Source organism: Diadema antillarum, unplaced genomic scaffold (genome assembly GCF_040938485.1).
Source record: "Diadema antillarum isolate AM-2024a unplaced genomic scaffold, OU_Dant_1.0 seq00000057_RagTag, whole genome shotgun sequence".
Lineage (NCBI taxonomy): Eukaryota > Metazoa > Echinodermata > Echinoidea > Diadematoida > Diadematidae > Diadema > Diadema antillarum.
The window spans coordinates 313,992-333,988 of record NW_027271163.1 but is presented as its reverse complement, the minus strand read 5'-3'; the positions used below and the strand labels follow the sequence as shown (position 1 = coordinate 333,988).

General features: G+C 40.3%; 1 protein-coding gene across 1 annotated transcript in view; it reads left to right on the top strand.

The window, feature by feature from the left end:
- LOC139725733 (circularly permutated Ras protein 1-like) overlaps positions 1-19,997 on the top strand; it is a 40,411-nt gene extending 20,414 nt beyond the window's left edge. The window contains exons 9-23 of the mRNA XM_071636818.1: positions 502-894; positions 1,204-1,293; positions 3,474-3,563; positions 4,455-4,606; positions 5,270-5,479; positions 6,073-6,157; positions 6,919-7,025; positions 10,763-10,878; positions 13,467-13,514; positions 14,194-14,355; positions 15,376-15,499; positions 15,865-15,958; positions 17,107-17,136; positions 17,931-18,035; positions 19,636-19,997. Of these exons, the coding sequence (XP_071492919.1) occupies positions 502-894; positions 1,204-1,293; positions 3,474-3,563; positions 4,455-4,606; positions 5,270-5,479; positions 6,073-6,157; positions 6,919-7,025; positions 10,763-10,878; positions 13,467-13,514; positions 14,194-14,355; positions 15,376-15,499; positions 15,865-15,958; positions 17,107-17,136; positions 17,931-18,035; positions 19,636-19,749 (1,920 nt within the window). The 3' untranslated portion in view covers positions 19,750-19,997. The remainder of the gene's footprint in view (positions 1-501; positions 895-1,203; positions 1,294-3,473; positions 3,564-4,454; positions 4,607-5,269; positions 5,480-6,072; positions 6,158-6,918; positions 7,026-10,762; positions 10,879-13,466; positions 13,515-14,193; positions 14,356-15,375; positions 15,500-15,864; positions 15,959-17,106; positions 17,137-17,930; positions 18,036-19,635) is intronic.

Below are 19,997 nucleotides of genomic sequence, written 5' to 3'. Positions count from 1 at the left end.
ACAATAAGCACATAGATTAGATAATGACTTACAGAGAATACAGTGAAGGTTTAATTTGTGTGGAAAACCCAGGCTGATGGAGATGATTGTTATGAATGTTTAGGTGTCAGTAAATCTAGCTGTGGTCGTATGATGTTGCTTACTTGGTGTTTTCCTTTTCTGTGCTAAAAAAAAAAAAAAAAAAAAAAATCACTTTCAAACTTTGTTGAGAGAAGTATTTTGGGCAGCACTTCCTTTAAGATAGCAGCGAGAGTATTGCTTTGATGGCATGACAATCCTTCAGAAGTTTTGCTACTAGTTTTGTCAGCAAAACAGGAGAAAAGAATGTTTCATGTACATTTCAATATAGTGGCAAGGTTTGAATATTGTAATACTGGTACAGTAATTAGAAATGGCATTCTGTCCTGGGAGAATTTCATGTGTGTCTAGTTTTTATATCATTTACTAATTAATGAGTTAATAATGTGCTCTCACCCCAAACTGTCATGGTGTTGTGTCCAGGTGTCTGGGAATGTCGAGAAGCTCCCAAATGACGAGCGCGCAGCCATGCAAGCTTACCAAGAGGAACTGGACGCAGCTGAGCAGCGTTCCCGCCAGGCCGAACAGGAGGCATACCATGCCCAGATGGTGGCCACCTACCAGGGGGCCATCGAGGAGCAGGCCCAGGCCCTGGCCCAATTCAGCCTCTCTAGGACCCAGTCCCAGATGGTACCACCACCTCAGGGCGTCCCACCAGGGGTTCAGGTTGCACCCTCTGCTCCCTTCATGACAATCCGTGCACCGCCGCCGGCCAGGCAGTCAGTCGCTAACAGCGTGGCTCCGGGCATTGGCTCGGGCCGGGTGGTGGATGTGGACGAGAGGTATGTGCCAAGTCCCGTCAGACAGCCCCAAGCTGTCATTCCACAGCCCATCATCCAGCCCCAAGCCTTTACCCCACAGCCCATCATCCAGCCCCAAGCCTTTACCCCACAGCCCATCATCCAGCCCCAAGCTGTCATTCTACAGCCTGCCATCCAGCCCCATGCCTTTACCCCACAGCCCATCATCCAGCCCCAAGCCTTTACCCCACAGCCCACCATGCAGCCCCAAGCCTTTACCCCACAGCCCACCATGCAGCCCCAAGCCTTTTCCCCACAACCCACCATGCAGCCCCAAGCTGTGACCCCACAGCCCCCGACCCAGCCCCAAGCCGTGACCCCTCAGCCCACGGCCCAGCCCCAAGCTGTGACCCCTCAGCCAACGACCCAGCCTCCGCCACCAAGACAGAATGTCTGCTATGTCTCACGTTTGCAGGTGAGTGCATTGCCAAAAAAAAATTGACAAGTAATATGACCTCCTAGAATATAATATTTGGGTTGTATTTTCACTGGTATAGCCCATCCTTACTGTCCTGAAAACTCTCGAAAATAACTTAACTTCCATATTGAAATTGTTTATTGAAAATGATGTCATTTGATTATTCTGCAAGAAACATTTCAACTGAATTTGAGACATACGTCCTTCTGCTGCCAAGAGTTTTGTATTATGCTTTACATTCAACTGTACAGAAATGGAGTTGAACCAAGACTGAATCTGATCATTTACAACCATAATCTTCATCAGATTTTTCTCTTTTTTTCCACTCTGCCCCTGATATTCTGTAGAATGATATCTGATTGGTTCAGAAGTAATCCATTGTAAAGCCAAGAGTCTTCTAATCTTGTGTATTGAAAGAATGTAAAATATTATTTTGGACAAAATCCTCTTGTTGTTGTTGTTTTTGTTGTTGTTGTTGTTGTTGTTGTTATGCCTCCGCCACGAAGTGGTGCCGGAGGCATTATGTTTTCGGGTTGTCCGTCCGTCCGTCCTTCCGTCCGTCCGTCCGTCCGTCCTTCCGTCCGTCCGTCCTTCCGTCCGTCCGTAATGAATTTTGTGGACAAGGTAACTATCGTAACCTGTTGAGGTATCCTAATGAAACTTGGCATGTATGTGTATTAGGGGGTGAAGTTGTGCCTATCAACTTTTGGGTGCACATGCTCAAGGTCAAAGGTCAAAAGGTCAAGGTCAAATACATAAAATTTCACTATTTCCACCATATCTATTGAATGCCTGAAGATATTTTCTTGAAACTTAGTGTATACATGTATTACCCAATTAAGATTCTCTGGTGAAAGTTTGGGTCATGAGGTCAAAGGTCAAAGGTCAAAAGGTCAAGTAAAAATATTAAAACTTCTGTTTTTTCTCCGTACCTTGGAAAATTGTTCAAGGTATCTTCATGGAACATAGTATATACATGTACTGACTGGAAGTGATTATCTAGAGAATGTAGGGTTCATGGGGTCAAAGTTCAGGGGTCAAAGGTCAAGTGCAAGACTTCAAAATTTTACTATTACCCTCATATTTATGCAATGCCAGCAGGGTTATTTTTTTACACTTGGTGTATGCGTGTGTAACCTAATAGAAATTCTCTGGAAAGTTTTTTTTTTCTCTTTTTGCCTCAAAGGTCAAAATGTCAAAGATCAAGTGAAAGTGCTGAACTAACTTTTTCCTCCATATCTCGGAAGTGGCTCAAGTTACCTTGAAACTTAGTACATATTATGCATGTTCTACCTGAAAGTAATTATCTTATGAATTTTAGGGTCAAGGGCCAGATGAAAATGGTAACAATTTACTATTCAATTCAGAAATTGCACTTTTTCTCCACACCTGTACCTTGAAAATTACTCAATGCCTAAATGTATGACTGGGTCAAAGTCAAGTTAAAGTCCTTAAATCCCTAGATACATGCTCTCCTATTCATCCAATTAAACCTACGTACGTCAAGGAAGGTGAACATTCAACACATTTGTGACAAACTTGTCATTCCAATATTTTGCCAATTTTGTGAAAATGTAATCACACAGTGTCCACATGTACTATCTAGACCTATTGGGAAAATCATGCATTATGGCGGAGGCATACCAGTCGCCAAAGCGACATTTCTAGTTGTTGTTGTTGTTGTTGTTGTTGTCGTTGTCGTTGCAGCAGTCACAAAGTTTTGAATCTAAAGTGCCATTATTTTATGAAACAGACTCCCAAGTCAGAGACGCAAAATTCTTGATGTATGAGTGATCAGAGAGAAAGATGTCCATGTATGAGAATTTACTATGTAAAGCTAATTTCCTATAAAGTGCATATGGCACAATGTTATTTTTCATATTTGGTGATAAATGACTCTTTCGAGAACTGGAGGGATTAACACTAGGCCTACACCCCCTGAAATAACAACAAAGGCAAAGCACTTAATTCCTTGGTTGTTGTTTTTTTTTCTCCCATTACTTGACTTTGTTGAACTGATTTTATCTTAATTCTATTCACTTCTATTCTATCTCATCATGCTTTAATTTGTTTTATGTCATTTTATTTTGTTCAGATATATATATTTTTTTCTTAGAAAATCTGTAACCAAAGTGATCTTTTTATCGCTCTTGTTTTATCGCTTTTTGTTTTAACAGTCGATGCAAACCGCCATCCAGCAGCAGGTGGCCAAGCTAGTGGAGGAGTCCAGCATGAAAAGAGTGGGCTTGGTGGCATTCAACAATAATGTGAGTCCAAACAGGAGCAAACTAATCATCTTATAGTAGTAAAAACCAGCCATTATATTCTGTAGATGTAAATCTGATTTCAGATTTTGTTTTTTCTGAAGTCTGTACACACCTCCCCTCACTCACTCCTCCCCTTCCCCTCATTCACCCCTCCCCCTCCCCTCACTCACCCCTCCCCCTCCCCTCACTCACCCCTCCCCCTCCCCTCACTCACCCCTCCCCTCCCCTCACTCAACCCTCCTCCTCCCCTTACTCAACCCTCCTCCTCCCCATGCAGTCACTGTGTGACTGCATGGTTGGCCTGTACACACCTGAAAATTTTGATTTCTGAGTTTTTCAAAAGACCTCAATATCATCCCTGAAAAAATAGTGAGCCGTGAAGCTCCTGGCGATGGAGGGAATATCTTTATCCATTGTGTCAAGAGAAGTATGATGAATTTGAATGGAGTTCAGTTGAGTTTGGATTTGTATGATAGATTAATTAATTAAATGCCTATGAAGCGAGCAATCAGGGAAAATGCCTACTTAGAGAGAATTTGTGTGCATGAAATATAGTTTGTGATAATAATAATGATGATTGTAATACTGATAACATTGATAGTTATAATGATGATTATGATTTTGATGATAATGATGATGATAATAACTACTAAAACCAATGCAAACTCACACGTTTAAGTGAAAGGTTTTGTATTTAAAAGTCATTATGTTGTGTTACATTGTGCATTATGTTATCATTGTTCAAATTTATGACATTCTTTCATGGAATTGTTTTTCATTGCAACTGATTGAGAAATTGTCCGACATCAACCTAAATATGTAAGCACCAAATTGATCAGTATTTTAGTAGTAGCCATGATAGAATGGTTTGCTGTGTGTGTTGTTTGCTAGGTGACAGTCGTTGGGGACGGAAGTCTTGACCCAGTACCACTAGAGGGCGCCGGTCTGACGGACAAGGATAGCTTGATTAGTCTGGGGGAGAATTTTCCTCTCCCGGGTCACATTGTCGAGGTTCATCGCTGCCTCACAGAGAAAATATATGGGTGAGATGAGAGACATTTCTGACTGTTTAGACAGCCATTAAGTTTGTGTTGCTTAGATTATACGTAAGAAATTTTTGCCGGCAGTAACTTCATCATTAAATGATACTTTTTGTTTCCGCTGACCTTGCCAATTTGATTTGATGGCAATGGACTCAGATTTATTTCAGCAAGTGCTCTAGGAGAAATGATCGGAATGGTATTTTGGGTAAAGGGAATGAAGAGTGAGGGTCAGAAATGTTTTCCAACCAGGATGATATGACAATAAAGAAAAAAAAAATGGTAGAATTGATGGGCAGTAATTTTCTCAATAAATATACAAGAAAGTTGCCCAATGACAATTCTTTAGCTGTGGCTACTAGTCTCATTCTCTCCATCCCCCCTCCCCCATCACATTCATCCTTTACTAGCAGTGAATGTTGTTCTTCGTGTGATGAAGTGTAGCAAATCATGGAAAAGCCCGTCAAACAGAAAAATGAATGGATTGTTTGTCAGTCATATTTGTAAAGAGCATCTGAAAATGTGAAAGCATGAGAATAGTTGATGTTTTTGTATGTTTTGAACTCATGACCTATCCTCTACCCCCCAACGTTGGTCTCTTCTAAAATGCCATTCTTTATTCCCCCCCCCCCCACCTTCCCCCAACTCCCCTCTCCCCCTGACCAGCCTGACAGAGAGTGGTCAGACAGCACTGGGCCCCGCCCTCCTCATTGCCATCTCCATGGCGGCACAGAAACCTGGGTCAAAGGTCATCATGTGCACGGACGGGATGGCCAACGTGGGTCTGGGCTCCCTCCATGACATTAGCGAGGACGCCGCGTATGAAGCAGCGGCAACCTTCTACGACGAGGTCGGCGACTTCGCCCAGAATGCCGGGTAGGAAAGCTGTTTTGCCATGCATGTAAAAGAATTGTGAAAAGTTTTTTGCCAACAGCGGTAAGTGAAAAAGCATGTTATGCTGCCCTCACCTTGTCATCTCCAGACCTGTGCCTGGAGACCACTCGCTGTACAAACGATTAAATGGATATGTGGAAAACATATCATGTACAGTTGATATGTGAAGGAGAATTAGAAGTAGAATTTAGTGTAGTATAATTTGTGCATATGTGTGCTAATGTAGATACATGTAAGTACACGTAATTGCTCACAAGTGCTGCGTGAAAGATTATCTCAACTACTATTTACAAATAATGCACCTTGGAGAATAGTGATAAGTACATTGTAACTGTCTATTCAACCCACAAAATCTATGGTAAATTCTAAAATATCACATTGTTTGGTGGAATTTACTGTAGACTTATAACTGTGTTATTACTCTGAAGTGGCCATGATGTTTTGATTCCAATGAAAATGGACTTGTTTTCTTTACACTTCCGCTAAACTTTACAGTGTGTTGGTGTCTATTCTTGACTTTTTTAAAAGAGAACTTGTGTGCTATGTTTTCTTTACTCTTCCATAAAACCTCCCAGCGTGTGCGTGTCTGTACTCACACTGGAAGGGGAGGACTGCAGGGCGATTGAACTCGGCAGCGTGGCCGACAAGACGAGAGGACAGGTGAGTTAGTGAATACAGGAATTGTAGAACAGCTTGTTTTCCATTTGTGATGAAATAGTTGCTAAACAGTGACGGTGATAAAGCGCTCATGTGGAATTTTAATGACTTCACAATGGAGCTAACAAGACAAGGACATCGTTCAATTAGTGTTTGTTGGTATTAACATTGCTGTCTAATTGGAAAGATATTGCTGAAAATTCAACTGAATATTCTAAAAGAAAATGCAGACAGATCACTGTTAGTGTTTTCCTGTATGCAATATCTGCTTGGTCCGGATGTGTTCAGCTTGCCTTTACTGAAAAAGACCAGAATAAAAGGGGGAAAAAAAAAAGAAAGATAATGGTATCAGGCGCTCTCCAATATCCACACCTCTTGTTGTTTGTTTGATCAGGAGAAAGAGGGAATTTGTAAAGTATTTTGTCTCCAGATTTCAGAATCTGCCCGTTCTTAACTTTTCATGATCATTCTGGTGCTAGACATTGTGTGTGTGTGTGTTTCACAAGAATAGCCCTGAGTGAAAATGTTGGTTTAGGAATTGAGAACTAACTTTTCAATTGTGATTGTCTGTAGAAGCTGCTTGCTCTTAAAGGAAAAAACAGCAATATTATGACCAATTAAAGTGTAAGACTAAAGATACTGCTTATGGAGCATTGTATAATACTACTTTGTGTGTTAAATCCAGTGTTTGATTTATGTATTGTGTTATCCAGTCTGTGTTCTTTAGTGTAGTTCATTTTAATTTCTTCCTTTTGTGTGAATAGGTGAGCATCGTTCATCCAAACGACCTCAACCAACAGTTTGCAGAAATCCTCAATGACCCCGTCTTGGCAACGAACGTCTCGGCCAAGATGGTTCTCCACAGAGGCCTGTAAGTACAGCACAGAGCCACATGAGGGGAAAAGTGACCATTTCTCTTAAAAGTTATCAATTTTTGTCCCCGCCGAACGAGTTCGAGCAGGGGACTATTAGTCCATGGGCCAAGACCGAAAAATGGGTTGTTGGTACCACCTGAGGTGGCACAACCTTTTTGGTGTCAGTTTGTTTGTCGGGCATAGATATGCTTATCAAGCTATGATAGCATTTCCAAATGAGTAGCTTAGTCATGATAAATGATTTTTTAACCAATTTGGTCTCGTTTTTATATTCCTATACTTCTGAATCGAAACTAACCGCTATGCAAAGAAGAGCACTGTCTTCCGTATGTCCACCGTGTTCTGTTGTAAACGCGGTGCGCTTAGTCTATATTCAAGGCAGCGAAGGGAATATCCAAAGTGTTATGATGTCCACAGCTGTCACACGGTGCACTTAGTCTTTATCTAGACCAATGTACCATTATCATATCTAAAGTTCCTCATAAAAGGAATTATCTACCGTAAAGTTCCGTGTATAAGACGCACCCGTGTATAAGACGCACCCCTAATTTCGGACCTAAAATTAAAAAAAAAACAAAAACCGAAAATGTCCACGCAAATATTGCATGTGTCATACATATTATTTCAGCTCAAAATTTCCCTAGAATGCAGCATGTATTTGCTCTATTTTTCGTTTCCTTTTATATTTTCTTTTAACGGTATACATCGGACATCAACAAAATATGGAAGACGCAAAATTCGAGACTTGTCTCGGTACTCACTTGCTATTGTTTCGCCTTTCAATCGTGGTACATGTGTCATGCACATCGTACTCATGAGTGTACAGTACGATCTTTGCTGTCATACATAGCAGAGTGTGTCTCGCATATTGACACATGTCAGACTGGAAGGTTCATTACGAAAAATAAGAAAAACATCAACAAGTGTAGCAGAGGGATCATACGGCAAGACGTACGGTGCGTACGGTAATTACACTCATGCACTGTTACCAGTAACATGTGTGTCTTTTGTACCATGCTTGTATGCACAGTGCTAGCCTTTTGCAAAAGGCAGCTTGCTATAATTTCAGCACACGCACACAGAGAGCAATGGACTTGCACACACAGCGCGCAACGGGCAAGCGCACTTCGATCCGATCGCTGTGTGCACACGAGTCCATTGCACAAGCCTCTCTGCAGCTGCTGCCTTTGCCAAAGGCTTGCTAGCTAGCTAGCTAGCCAGCAGTGTAGCTATGCTATCCTAGCTGGCTTCGCACTCGTGCAATTAAGAGCAAACGAACGACATGGATATGCATGCATGCTTCACACATCGTTCATATTTACCGTGACATAGTGTCGATCCTACTCCGTATTTTACAGCTTTTGTCTATGGCCATATTGATACTAGTACATTGATAAGTTTTACGGTATCGGTAATTTAGTAATGATACTTGTACATCGCGTATTCCAGCTACTAGGTTGGCTGTTGGTAGCTTGGTAGACTGACATCGGTAGCATACAGCAGTGCTGTTACAGCTGTTGTCTATGGCCAGATTGATACATCGTTACTGCACAAGGCCGATGTAAGTTTATCTCGTATTTGCAGCTTTTGTGTGTGTCCAGATTGAAAGATCGCTCTTTTATCCGTAAGTTTTAGTGATTGCTTACCTTCCAAACGTCGATGGGCATACATGGCCCCAAGTTGGCCTTATAAAATTGGGTGTACATGACGGATTTTTTTCCGTGATTCGACTGTACCTGTGTATACGACGCACCCCCGATTTTCAACGTTTTCTGACGAAAAAATAGTGCGTCTTATACACGGAACTTTACGGTATACTGTTTTTATACTACCCTATCAACAAATACATCAGTTTTAAACAAAAATCACTCTGTTCATTTACAATATTATTCATTATAATGTATCGTAATGTACCAGTACATTGTTTTTGCATTATCTTATATTGTTGGATGGAAATCAAGCGACATTGGCGTGGTATTAGCGTTTTCACCACAGCGTTTTCGCCGGAAAATGATAAATAATTGAAAAATACGGTAAAATTCACGAGGAATTGCTTCTTTTTTTTTTTGTTGTTGTTTTTAGATAAAAGAATATACACTGTATCATACGCTTTGGATATTCCCTTCGCCGTCTAGAATAAAGACTGAGCGCTCTGGACATCATAACCTTTGGATATTCCCTTCGCTGCCTTGAATAAAGACGAAGAGCACCGCGTTTACAACAGAACACCTGTGAACATACCATAGAGCTGCATTTTACAGCTCTATGGAACATACAGAAGACAGTGCTCTTCTTTGTATAGCGGTTAGTTTCGATTCAGAAGTATAGGGATATAACAACGAGATCAAATTGGTTAAAAATTCATTTATCATGACTAAGCTACTCATTTGGAAATGCTATCATAGCTTGATAAGCATATCTATGCCCGACAAACAAAATGACACCAAAAAGGTTTTGCCACCTCAGATGGTACCAATATCTGGCCTGGCCCATGGACTATATGAAACGGGCTCCGTACGTGTGTGTGTCTGTGTGTCCGTCCGTCTGTGCGTCCGTGTGTGATCAAAATGTTCAATTTGCTACTTCTCTGTCATTTATGAGCCAATTTTGATTCTGTTTGCTTTATATGATAGCACTACATGGGAGCTTTGAAACTTCTACACAGAATTTCAGTTGTGACCTTTGACCTTGACCTTTGACCTGTATTGTACATTTTGCTTCAAAATGCTACTCCTTCGCCATTTCTAACCCGATTTTGATTCTGTTTGCTTTATATGATAGCAATACATGGAAGCTTTGAAACTTCTACACAGAATTTCAGTTGTGACCTTTGACCTTGACCTTTGACCTTGACCTTTAACCTATATTGTACATTTTGCTTCAAAATGCTACTCCTTCGCCATTTCTAACCCGATTTTGATTCCGTTTGCTTTATGTGATGGCACCAGGTGAGGGCTTCAAAACTTCTACACAGAATTTTGACCTTTGACTTCTTTGACCTTTGACCTTGATTTTTTACCTATATTGTACATTGGCTACAAAATGCTACTCCTTCGCCATTTCTAACCCGATTTCGATTCCGTTTGCTTTATGTGATGGCACTAGGTGAGGGCTTCAAAACTTCTTCACAGAATTTTGACCTTTGACTTCTTTGACCCTTGACCTTGATTTTTGACCTGTATTGTACATTTTGCTACCAAATGCTGCTCCTTCGCCATTTCTAACCCGATTTCGATTCCGTTTGCTTTATGTGATGGCACTAGGTGAGGGCTTCAAAACTTCTACACAGAATTTTGATCTTTGACTTCTTTGACCTTTGACCTTGATCTTTTTACCTATATCGTACATTTTGCTACTAAATGCTACTTCCGGCGGGGATATATATTACGCACCGCGTAATTTCTACTTTTCCTTGTTTTATTTGCTTCTCGTAACATGTGTGTACCAGTGATGATTGTTTAAAATCATATTTCTGTCTAAACATCTGTTGTCAGCAAGACTGTTGGCATGATGATGCAAAGAGGAATGAAATTGCAAAATTACAGAGTACCAAAGTATGATGTCATTGCCATGCATTGCCATGTAAACTGGTCCTAAACAACCTTAGCTGGCCTATTATAAAGTGCTTATGCATGCACTTGGTTCCAACCCAAGCTATCACAAAAGACTGTGAAATCATTACTTCGATACTCCATTGAATAATTATTTCTCCCCCCTCCCCCTCCCCCAACAGGTTCCTACGAGACAGTGACAAAGAGGATAACCCCTCAAGTCAGGCTACACATTTGGTCGGGTTGGTTACTGAGGACTCAGAAACAACCTTTGAGTTTGGTGTGAGGAAAAAGGAAGGTGAGTGACCTCTAAACTTCTCTACTATGAAGAGTTTGCAATTGATATAAAATTTGTCCGGTATTAAGTAAGCCACTGGATTCTGAGTGATACCAATCTAACAATGGCTTGCAACTCTTGTGTTACTCAGAAGCCAGCTTTCTTATGGAGACAAAAGAAACCCTTGTATGTTATCTTGGACAGAACATATGTGACCCGCTACAACAAAAAGGTCCTAAAGTCGCGCACGGTCGAAGCCGTGAAAATCGAGTTTGAAGTCAGAGCATTAAAATTGGCCAAAACTTACGATTTTCTGATTTTGATATATTATTGGAGTCTAATATGTCTTCTATCATCTGTCGAAATTTTGAAGCAAAATGATCAAAGGAAAGTTTAAAAAATAGTGTTTTTCTGAGCCATGTTTTTTGGCGTTTCAACGAAGCAGAAACTGGTTCGAAAATTTGGATTGAGCGCCACAAATAGGTTCCGCCCCTAACAACGACCAGAGTGATCTCATTGGTCAGTTTGCTGCTTGCTGCTAACCGAAGCGTGAAGCTCGCACACTGCCCAGTCGATTGGTGCGTGCGGGCGGGGAGCGCTATGCTCAGCCGCTTCTCACATCCTGGTCACTGATTGGTCGGTGAGGAGACCGCCGACGCTGATGTGCTTGAATGAACTCTTCGGGGGTTGCTAGGGCTTACCTTCTATTGTCCAGAGGTGAAAACTGACTTGCGTGTCCCTTGATCGCGAATGCGTGGAAAGGAAGACTTTTAGGGCGCTTTTCTCGAAACAGTGATTTTCCAGACATCTCGACATGCTCTCTTTTAAACATCGATATCTCCGCAGCCGATTATTTTTATAAAATGTGTTATATATCAATTTAAAGTAGAAAGATTAGGGGATTATATCATGCAATTTTAAAGTAATCGACCTCGCCCGACTTTAGGATCATTTTGTTGTAGCGGGTCACATATGTCGAATGACTTCCTTTACATTCAGACATTATCTGAATGTGTGATTGATGTTTTAGTGTAGTGAAACACAAAAATTGTCGTTTTTGCCCTGAGCATTCCGTATGATTAGTCTTGCTTTTGCAAGTTGTTTTCATGTAGCTACAAAAGCACTTTTTATGCATTTCCTGCCTCTATTCTCCATAACTTTATATTGCATGTTATTTTCCATTGATAAAAAGTTAAAAAGGAATTTAATGAATCAAGTCCAATGGCTATGTGTTGATAGATTGATAGATTCATTGATACATATAGTATGTTACCCAGCATGTTTTTGTTTGTTTGTTTGTGTTTGTGGTTGTGTTTGTGCCTGGAAGATAGATGACAGTCCTGCACAATTATTAACACCATTTTTAAAGGGAAATATAAATACCTTTGAGAGAATACCCATTTTAACTTACATTTTATTGTTGAGATATTCATATGTGTGCATGTGCATGTGCAGTAGAACATAAACAGAACTCTAGTATGATACAGAAAACTTTCATCTGTTCATGAGAGATATTTCTCAAAATTGAGTTTCGACCAGCCTTTATATTTGACTGGGTAGCTTTTGTCCACAATCAGTGTACATAAAGCTAAAACACACCGATTTATACTTTGATTCTGACCACCCTCTCAGCACTAAACTTTGTGGCTTGGTTGCTGTACTAGAGAGTTCACAGGGTTACTTTGGATGAAAGCAACCTGAAGTCTGAGTTGGAGCACACTTTTTTAAAGTATTATCAGATTCAGGTGTGAGTTTCTTCAGTTTGTCTCCTCTCCCTGTAGAGGGAGACAAACTGAAGAAACTCACACCTGAACCTTCACCCCTCTGAATAATATCCTTCTTTCATTTATCATCAGATTGTGGTTACCCTGCATGGATTAGAATAATGAGCAAAGAATAGTGTAAACCCCAAATCTTCCAAACAAAAGGACTGTTGCTAGAAGGTGGTACTGTCATTTGTTAACTCAATAGCATCTCTGAGTCAAACGGGGCCTTAGCTTATGATCCTAGCAGAATCTTTGTCAGAGGCAGTGTACCGCAGTAACATCTTGTGTAGCACAAACATTCTACAGCAAGGGAGTAAATGAGGTTGCCTTTTAAAGCCCTTGTGCACTATGAAGCACAGTTAGTCCTGCTACAGATAAGTTGGACAACAGGGACAAAACAAGATTTATCTACTACAAGATTCCTTACAGTGATTGTGACAAGAATTTCATTGGGGAAGCTGGTAGGTCACTCAACGACAGATTAAAAGAACTCAAAAGGGCATTTATAGACTGAACTACCCCAGCCAATCAGCAATTGCTGAGCAAGCCATTGACACTGGCCATAACACTGGGTGGTGGGATGCCCACATAATTGGTCCTGAGACCTATTATAGGTCAAGGAAAGTCAAAGAAGGGATCTGGATCAGGTAGACTCATCCTGCTCTGAATAGAGATCCTGGATATACATTGTCACCTACTTGGCGGTATCTATGCTCCAGTGATCCCACCAGACATGGCCAGACAGGTAGCAAAAGATAAGGTTGGAGCTTAATTAATTTGGTGTGATGGCTTTTTAGTAGAAAGATAGAAAAGTAATTTCACTTCTCATCTCTCCTTCGACAGTGCTGTATGATAATTTCGGTGGTACCACAGTCACCCAGAGAGAAGAGGGTAAGTTTGCTTGTACGTTGTGGTTGGTTCCAAAATCAGGAAATTGATTATTCAGTGTGTATGTTCAAGTTTGCAAACACTTCTTACTTTAGAATGGGCTGCAGTTTGGTTGTGTATTCAAACAGTGAAACATTTCAAGTCTCATGTAAGCAGTGACTGATTTCTTGATTTCATTAGTTTTTTTTTCTTTTTTTTAACTTGATATTTAGCTAGCTCTAGAGAGCTACCTAGGGTAGATGTTGAGGTCATGTACAATGTTCTACCCATGTGGCTAATATACACCCCAATAAATGTGTCTTTACTTCTAGTAATACAAATTAGTGTACTGTGATTGGACCTCACTGTCCTTTCACTAACTGACCTACAGCTACCAGATACATGTACCTTCCCAGCTCTGACTGCTGAAGTTGACAAACGGATGATATCTATTTTGAGAGGGCTTTTATGGAAAGGTTCACTAAAGATAAGGCCACACTTTTGATAGCCAAGATATGTGACTATTAGAGTCTCATTAAAGTCAGGTGGTAAAGTTTGCTATGAATGAAATGAGTTCTCAGTTGATACTTTTCCCCTTTGTCCCCCCCCCTTCTCCACTCCCCCTCCACTTTCCCTCCCTCCCCCCCCCCCCATGCCACTTTATTCCTCTCATGTCCGTCTCCATCCCTCCCTCATCCTGCAGAAGAGCCTGTCTACGAATCTGTGAACCAGACCATGATCGATGGTCTGGAACGTCTGCCATTCCAGGTCCAGATCCGCTACACCGGTCGCGACGGCCTAGACTACCTGAGAATTCTGACCATGGACAGGCCCGTCACCAAGGACAGAAAGTTTGCCGAACAGAGTGAGTTTCTGATGGGAGCAGTTTAATATGGGAATGAGATGTGTTTTAAGCGATACAAAGGGTACCTTGTTCAAAGTGATACTGATACAGAGAGTTACATTGAAGATGCCACATACCCAAAGCCTTACAATTTCAGAGGGAAATTATGTTCCTTCATAGTTCTAGCAGCCAACATTTTTTTTTTTTTTTTGGGGGGGGGGGTGTGAAGACGATGGCATGAACATTACTCAGCTGAATAGTGGCTGGTATGCAAATTAGAAAGCTCCGTGGATTATGCCATTTGCCTCCCTTTGAGGAAGTCATGAGAGCTTGTATGAGATTTCTTTTCTTTTCTTTTTCTTTTTTACTGGTATTGTGCAGAGAACATTGTATTGTTCAGCATTTGGAAATGGAATTTGGATAGCAAGGTTATGTCAGTGAGATGGAAAAGTATACTCAATGGCACATGCGCAATATGGTTCAGGAATAGTACAAGTGTTGGCAAAAAATCTGTGTCATGAATATGCATTTGTACAAAGTGGGTGTGGCCTGTTCGGCCCACATAGGAAAAACATGGATCGAGAATGGGACGATGCCACTTGAGGCGAGGGAAGAATACAGTTTACTTGTTTAATACTTTAAGTCTGATATCATGGTGGTGGTGATTTGTTTTGTTGTCAGAATGTGTGACATGTTGTTGGGCCCCCAAGATTTCCCTCCTTTCCGTAATACCTGTTACATGTAACACAGTATAAAGTTCGATGGATTATTCACCTTTCTTGTAGAGACAAACAAGCAGTATAGATCTGATATATGACTACATATATGGCTACAAGTTTGCAACCCATGAGAATTCAAGACAGGACAGTGACTAAAAATCCTCGCGTCTTATCAATTCCCAGTCTACCGAAGAATTTACATGACATTATTTTCTCATGTGCAATAGATATAGCGATTCATTGTGTATGGAATAATGCATGGACATTTTTTTCTCTCACATAACAAAAGATATCTCAATAACTGTTTTGTTTTTCTTCTCAGACGCTAACGTCGGTGTGATCGGGGTCCACGCTGCCCAGTCAGCGGCGAAGCTTGCCGTGGAAGGAGACTACACAAAAGCCAAGATCAACGCCATTGTCACTCAGAAACTGGTCGAAAGATGCACGTAAGACCCAATAACTTCTCTATTTCTTTCTGTCTATGGTTATGTACAGGGATAGACTCTGTACCAGCAGAAGATGATCATAATGTATGTAAATGTATGCAGTTTACATTTCAACAACCCAAACTCCAGAATGCATCAAATTCCATATAGCCAAGATAACAAGTAATGCGCTTTCAGGGAACATTTAAGACTTCTATTAGTTTCTGTCATTGTGTTCAAGCATATAATACAGTCAGATAGCATACAAGCTGCATAATGAAAGATTCAGAAGATTTTTAGTTGTATCTTTATGTTTCTGCACCAACTTTAAATATTCACCTGCCGGATGAATTATTAGTTGCTATGGTAATCGCATTTGTCTCCAGGCAACCGGAAGAAGGAGAGCAGCAGGAGGGAGTCTACCAGACATTTTTGGCCAACATGGCACCGATCCACTCGGAAATTACAAGGGCACAGGAGGTATAAGCCGCATATATGCGTATGGAACCATAAGAATTAAGACAGAATTGCTGAAATTTGCCTAACAATATGTATAACAAGTCTTTAAAGGTCTGAGCACACTGCTGTAAGGGATTTCGATATCGCTATGAAAAAAAGAAGAGTCAGTGATCAGTGCGTGACTACTGTATAAGCTGTTATTTTCGCGAGGGTTTGATTTTCGTGATTTTCGCGAATCACCGTTGGATCGTGAACTTAACATCACGTTAAAATGTCTCCATGCGCTTTGTTAATAGAACATTAACGTAAGCGTTGGCGTCGATTCGCAAAAACAACATCTCGCAAAAATATCTGTACACGAAAATAACAGCGTATACAGTAAAACTATTTCTCTTATTTTCCACTCTTGCTGTATGCTGTAAGGTGCAATATTCAAAGCTTTGAGGCATATCGGCCAAATGTAAATGATGCTTGTTCTAATTCAGCGAGTGCTGTGATAATTAAACGGGGACTTGGTATGCCATAGCGCCATGGCTTTGTTAATATTGCTTACTTATGCATTGAAACGATGTGGTATAACTGCTGCAAGTGTTTTCGACTAACATTTATATAACTTGTTGAACAGTTGAGTGTGATATGATGTAAGTCACTAACCATGCTCTGTGATTGTGAAGTCTGACGTACTACATGGAGTTGCTTCGCATCTTAACTGCATGCACGATCAGTCTCATTTGCTGATGTTCTGAAACTAATCCATGAGTCATTTCACTTTCAGAGGTTGATATCTCCTTTTGTCAAATTGTTTATACAAGTAAAAATAAAACTGACATTTGGGTGACAAAGAAAGTATTACATTGACCAGGCAGCACAATGAAACTGATAAAGATCTGATCTATTGAAAGTTGGAAAATCATCCCTTATGGCAAACCTGATCATAATGGAACCTCAAAATGACCATCCTTGCATATGATTCAGTTCTCAGGTGTCTGAATTTTAAGAGTCATCTCAGATCAGATCAATTGATTTTCATTGTAGCCTTAATCTTGTACATTTTGATAGAATGCTTTCATTTGGAAAAAAAAAAAAATTATAAATTGCTTGTAGGGAAAACTTCTCCCTCAAAAACTGAAGTAACAATGATCTTTTCTAACTCGTTTTCTTGCCAACAGCGTGAGGTAGAAACGGGCCAGTATATGGAGGTAAAGCATGCACTAACACTGCACTGTGCAACATTTTTTTTTTCTGTTGTTATCTATCTGTTTGTTTCTCTTCCTTTGTCCCTTATTTGCTGATGATCAATTTGTGTGTGTGTGTGGCATTATTAACTTTATTAAATTTATTTAAAGTTTGTGTGTATGTAGTCTGTATTTGGGCGTTTCGATACATTTTTTCATTCATTCATTTTAGCCTTCGTACACTCATTTCCCTCTCTTTCTTTCTCTTTCTCTTTGCTTTATGAACAGCTGATAATTATTTTCTTTGTTTGTTAACCTTTTTGCCTTTGCTGGGATAAACTATGTGGTAATATAATTCTGGTGAATAAAGTTTGCATTCAGCATTTCTCCCCATTTGTAGGCCTACAATTCTTCTTGAAATGTGCCCAATCTATAATTGAAAGAGTTGATAAATCTGCTAAAGGGAGATTGTGATTATTTTGTTACACAATAAGAAATAACATCTGCCTTGATTAAGTCATCTTAAAATTATTTCATTGCAACATGTTGTACAGATTGATGATTTATCATGTTTAAATTATTACAGTGGTAAGCTTATTGCTCAGATTTTTATCATCAAGTCATTTTTGTGTGTTAATGATACAAGGTCTTTTCACTCCAGGGATGATATGCATATTACCGTAGAGACTTTTGTGTAAGCATGTCAAAGGTATGAAATTAATGCGCGAAATCTTCATATGCTCTTTCAGTGTAAATCTTTGAGAGATGTACATACGAATGAACAAATAATCAAAGCAACATACTCTCTCATCTTTCAGCTGGAGAAATCAGCAAAGGGAAGAACATTGAGTCAGGGAGACAGTGAGTCAGACGACGCGCATCTCATCGCCGAGACAACAAAGAAGAAGAAGATGAGCAAAAAGGTATACTCAGTTCTTCGTTGGTGTTGTCACTTTCCTTAATACTTTTTTTTCTTCAAAATACTTGATAGATCAGCTCAGTATGGCCAATAAAACTAAAATGGAAAAGAATTGCGACAAGTGCGAAAGTTCCCCCCCCCCCCCCCCAAAAGAAAAAAAAAAAAATCCTCAGCTCATTGAAGAAGGCAGATTTAACCATGTTCCAACTGAGGAACTATCAAGGTACGGTGTGAGATTTCCATGTACACATATCCGTGCACTTAGTTCCTCCTTGCTCAGATCGGGCATGAGTACCTACCGTGCACACTATATACACACACGCAACATACATATACAAATGCATATTAAACGAAGTACCTGATTGGTCGATCAATTGCATACATATGCGCAGTAAATTAACATACGTATGGAATGGGGCATACATATAATAGATAACATGCAAACGTTTGCTAAAGGCAGTTGCATACGTATGCCCGTTTCCATACGTATGCCCCAAATGAATTATGTCCGCAAAGGCCTTCCATATCCATCGCCTGTCCCTCGTTTCTTCTACCACCCGACTTTGCCACTGTCACTATCAGTGTCATTGTCACTGTCATCACTCAATTCACTCTCGATGTCAAACTCAAAGTCTTTCCGTACAATATAAGGTAGAAATTTGATGTTTTAATGTCTCAGCCGAGAAAACAGAGGCGACTAAAGACAGGCCAGATATTGCATCCGCTCACCAAGAAATACGTGCTTTATGAATGGCGGCCTCGATGTCCCGCTGCACTTGTAAAGGGTTTTGTTCATTTCATGATGTCATATTTTAGGGCTCGAAAAAGACGGCTGTTCTGTAGCGAAAATCGGTGAAGTAATTCAGTCAGATTTTACTCACGATTTCTCAGTGGCGTGAATAGCTTTTAATAAGACACGTTATAAATCTGTTTTTGGAGACATTTCCCTCTGCTTTGACACCTTCTTCTGTATGATTTTCTTTATTTTAATGTCTTGTTCACCATACTTTAAGACTGCAGTTTTGTATCTGTAGCCTGCTGAATACAGCATACTGTAAAACCAGAAATGTTTGCATACAATAAAATTTTTTGCAAATTTCGCGAGAGCCAAGATTTGTGAACTTAAAATTCATGAGAAGGTTATTGTCTCCACTATATGCATTAAATGCCAGTGACAAATCACAAAAATTTCATGCTGCGAAAAAAGGCCATCTGCTCCCATTTGTGAAAATTTCATCCCGCAAAAAAATAATTGCTTTACAGTACTACCTTCCAGTTTATGCACTTGATGTTGTGGCTGTGATTAGTGGGCACATCACTCCAGTGTGGATGGCTGAAACCTTGAGAGCTTGTACTTGGAAACGAGTGGAACGTTCTCTGCCACCCCACCCTTGATCTAAGCAAGAACAACAAATTCTCATTACCCCAGCTATTAGTTATAATCGAGTTCATCTGTAGTAGTACCCAATGGTAATTGCTCGTAAGTCACATGCTTGAATTAAGCATTTTGATATTTTACTTGAAAAAGGAGCACTTGTTGACTGTGAATTGTTGTAATAATGATGACTAATCTGTCTTTTGTTGTTGTTTTTGTCTAACTCAAGATGAAGCAGCGCCGGCGCAACGTTTCAGATCACCAGGCCAGTGTGTTTTACCGTATGAAGGGCGCCACCACGAAGATGTTCAACAAGCAGGGATACAACTTGGAAGTGGTCTAGACGTGGAGTGTTTTTATCAGCCATGCACATCATAATGACTGGCGATGGTGTGGAAGAAGGGAGAGCATGGTTGTCATGCTCTGTTGACAGTCGATACTCTACTCAAGACTTACCCAGATTTTGTCACAGTTGTTTGGTGTGAATTGCTTCCTAAGGCCACATGAAATTTGACTAGTCACCACAAACACCAGATAAAGTTGCCAAATGTTCATTCATTGTTTGAGTGGTTTTTTTTTTTTTTTTTTGCT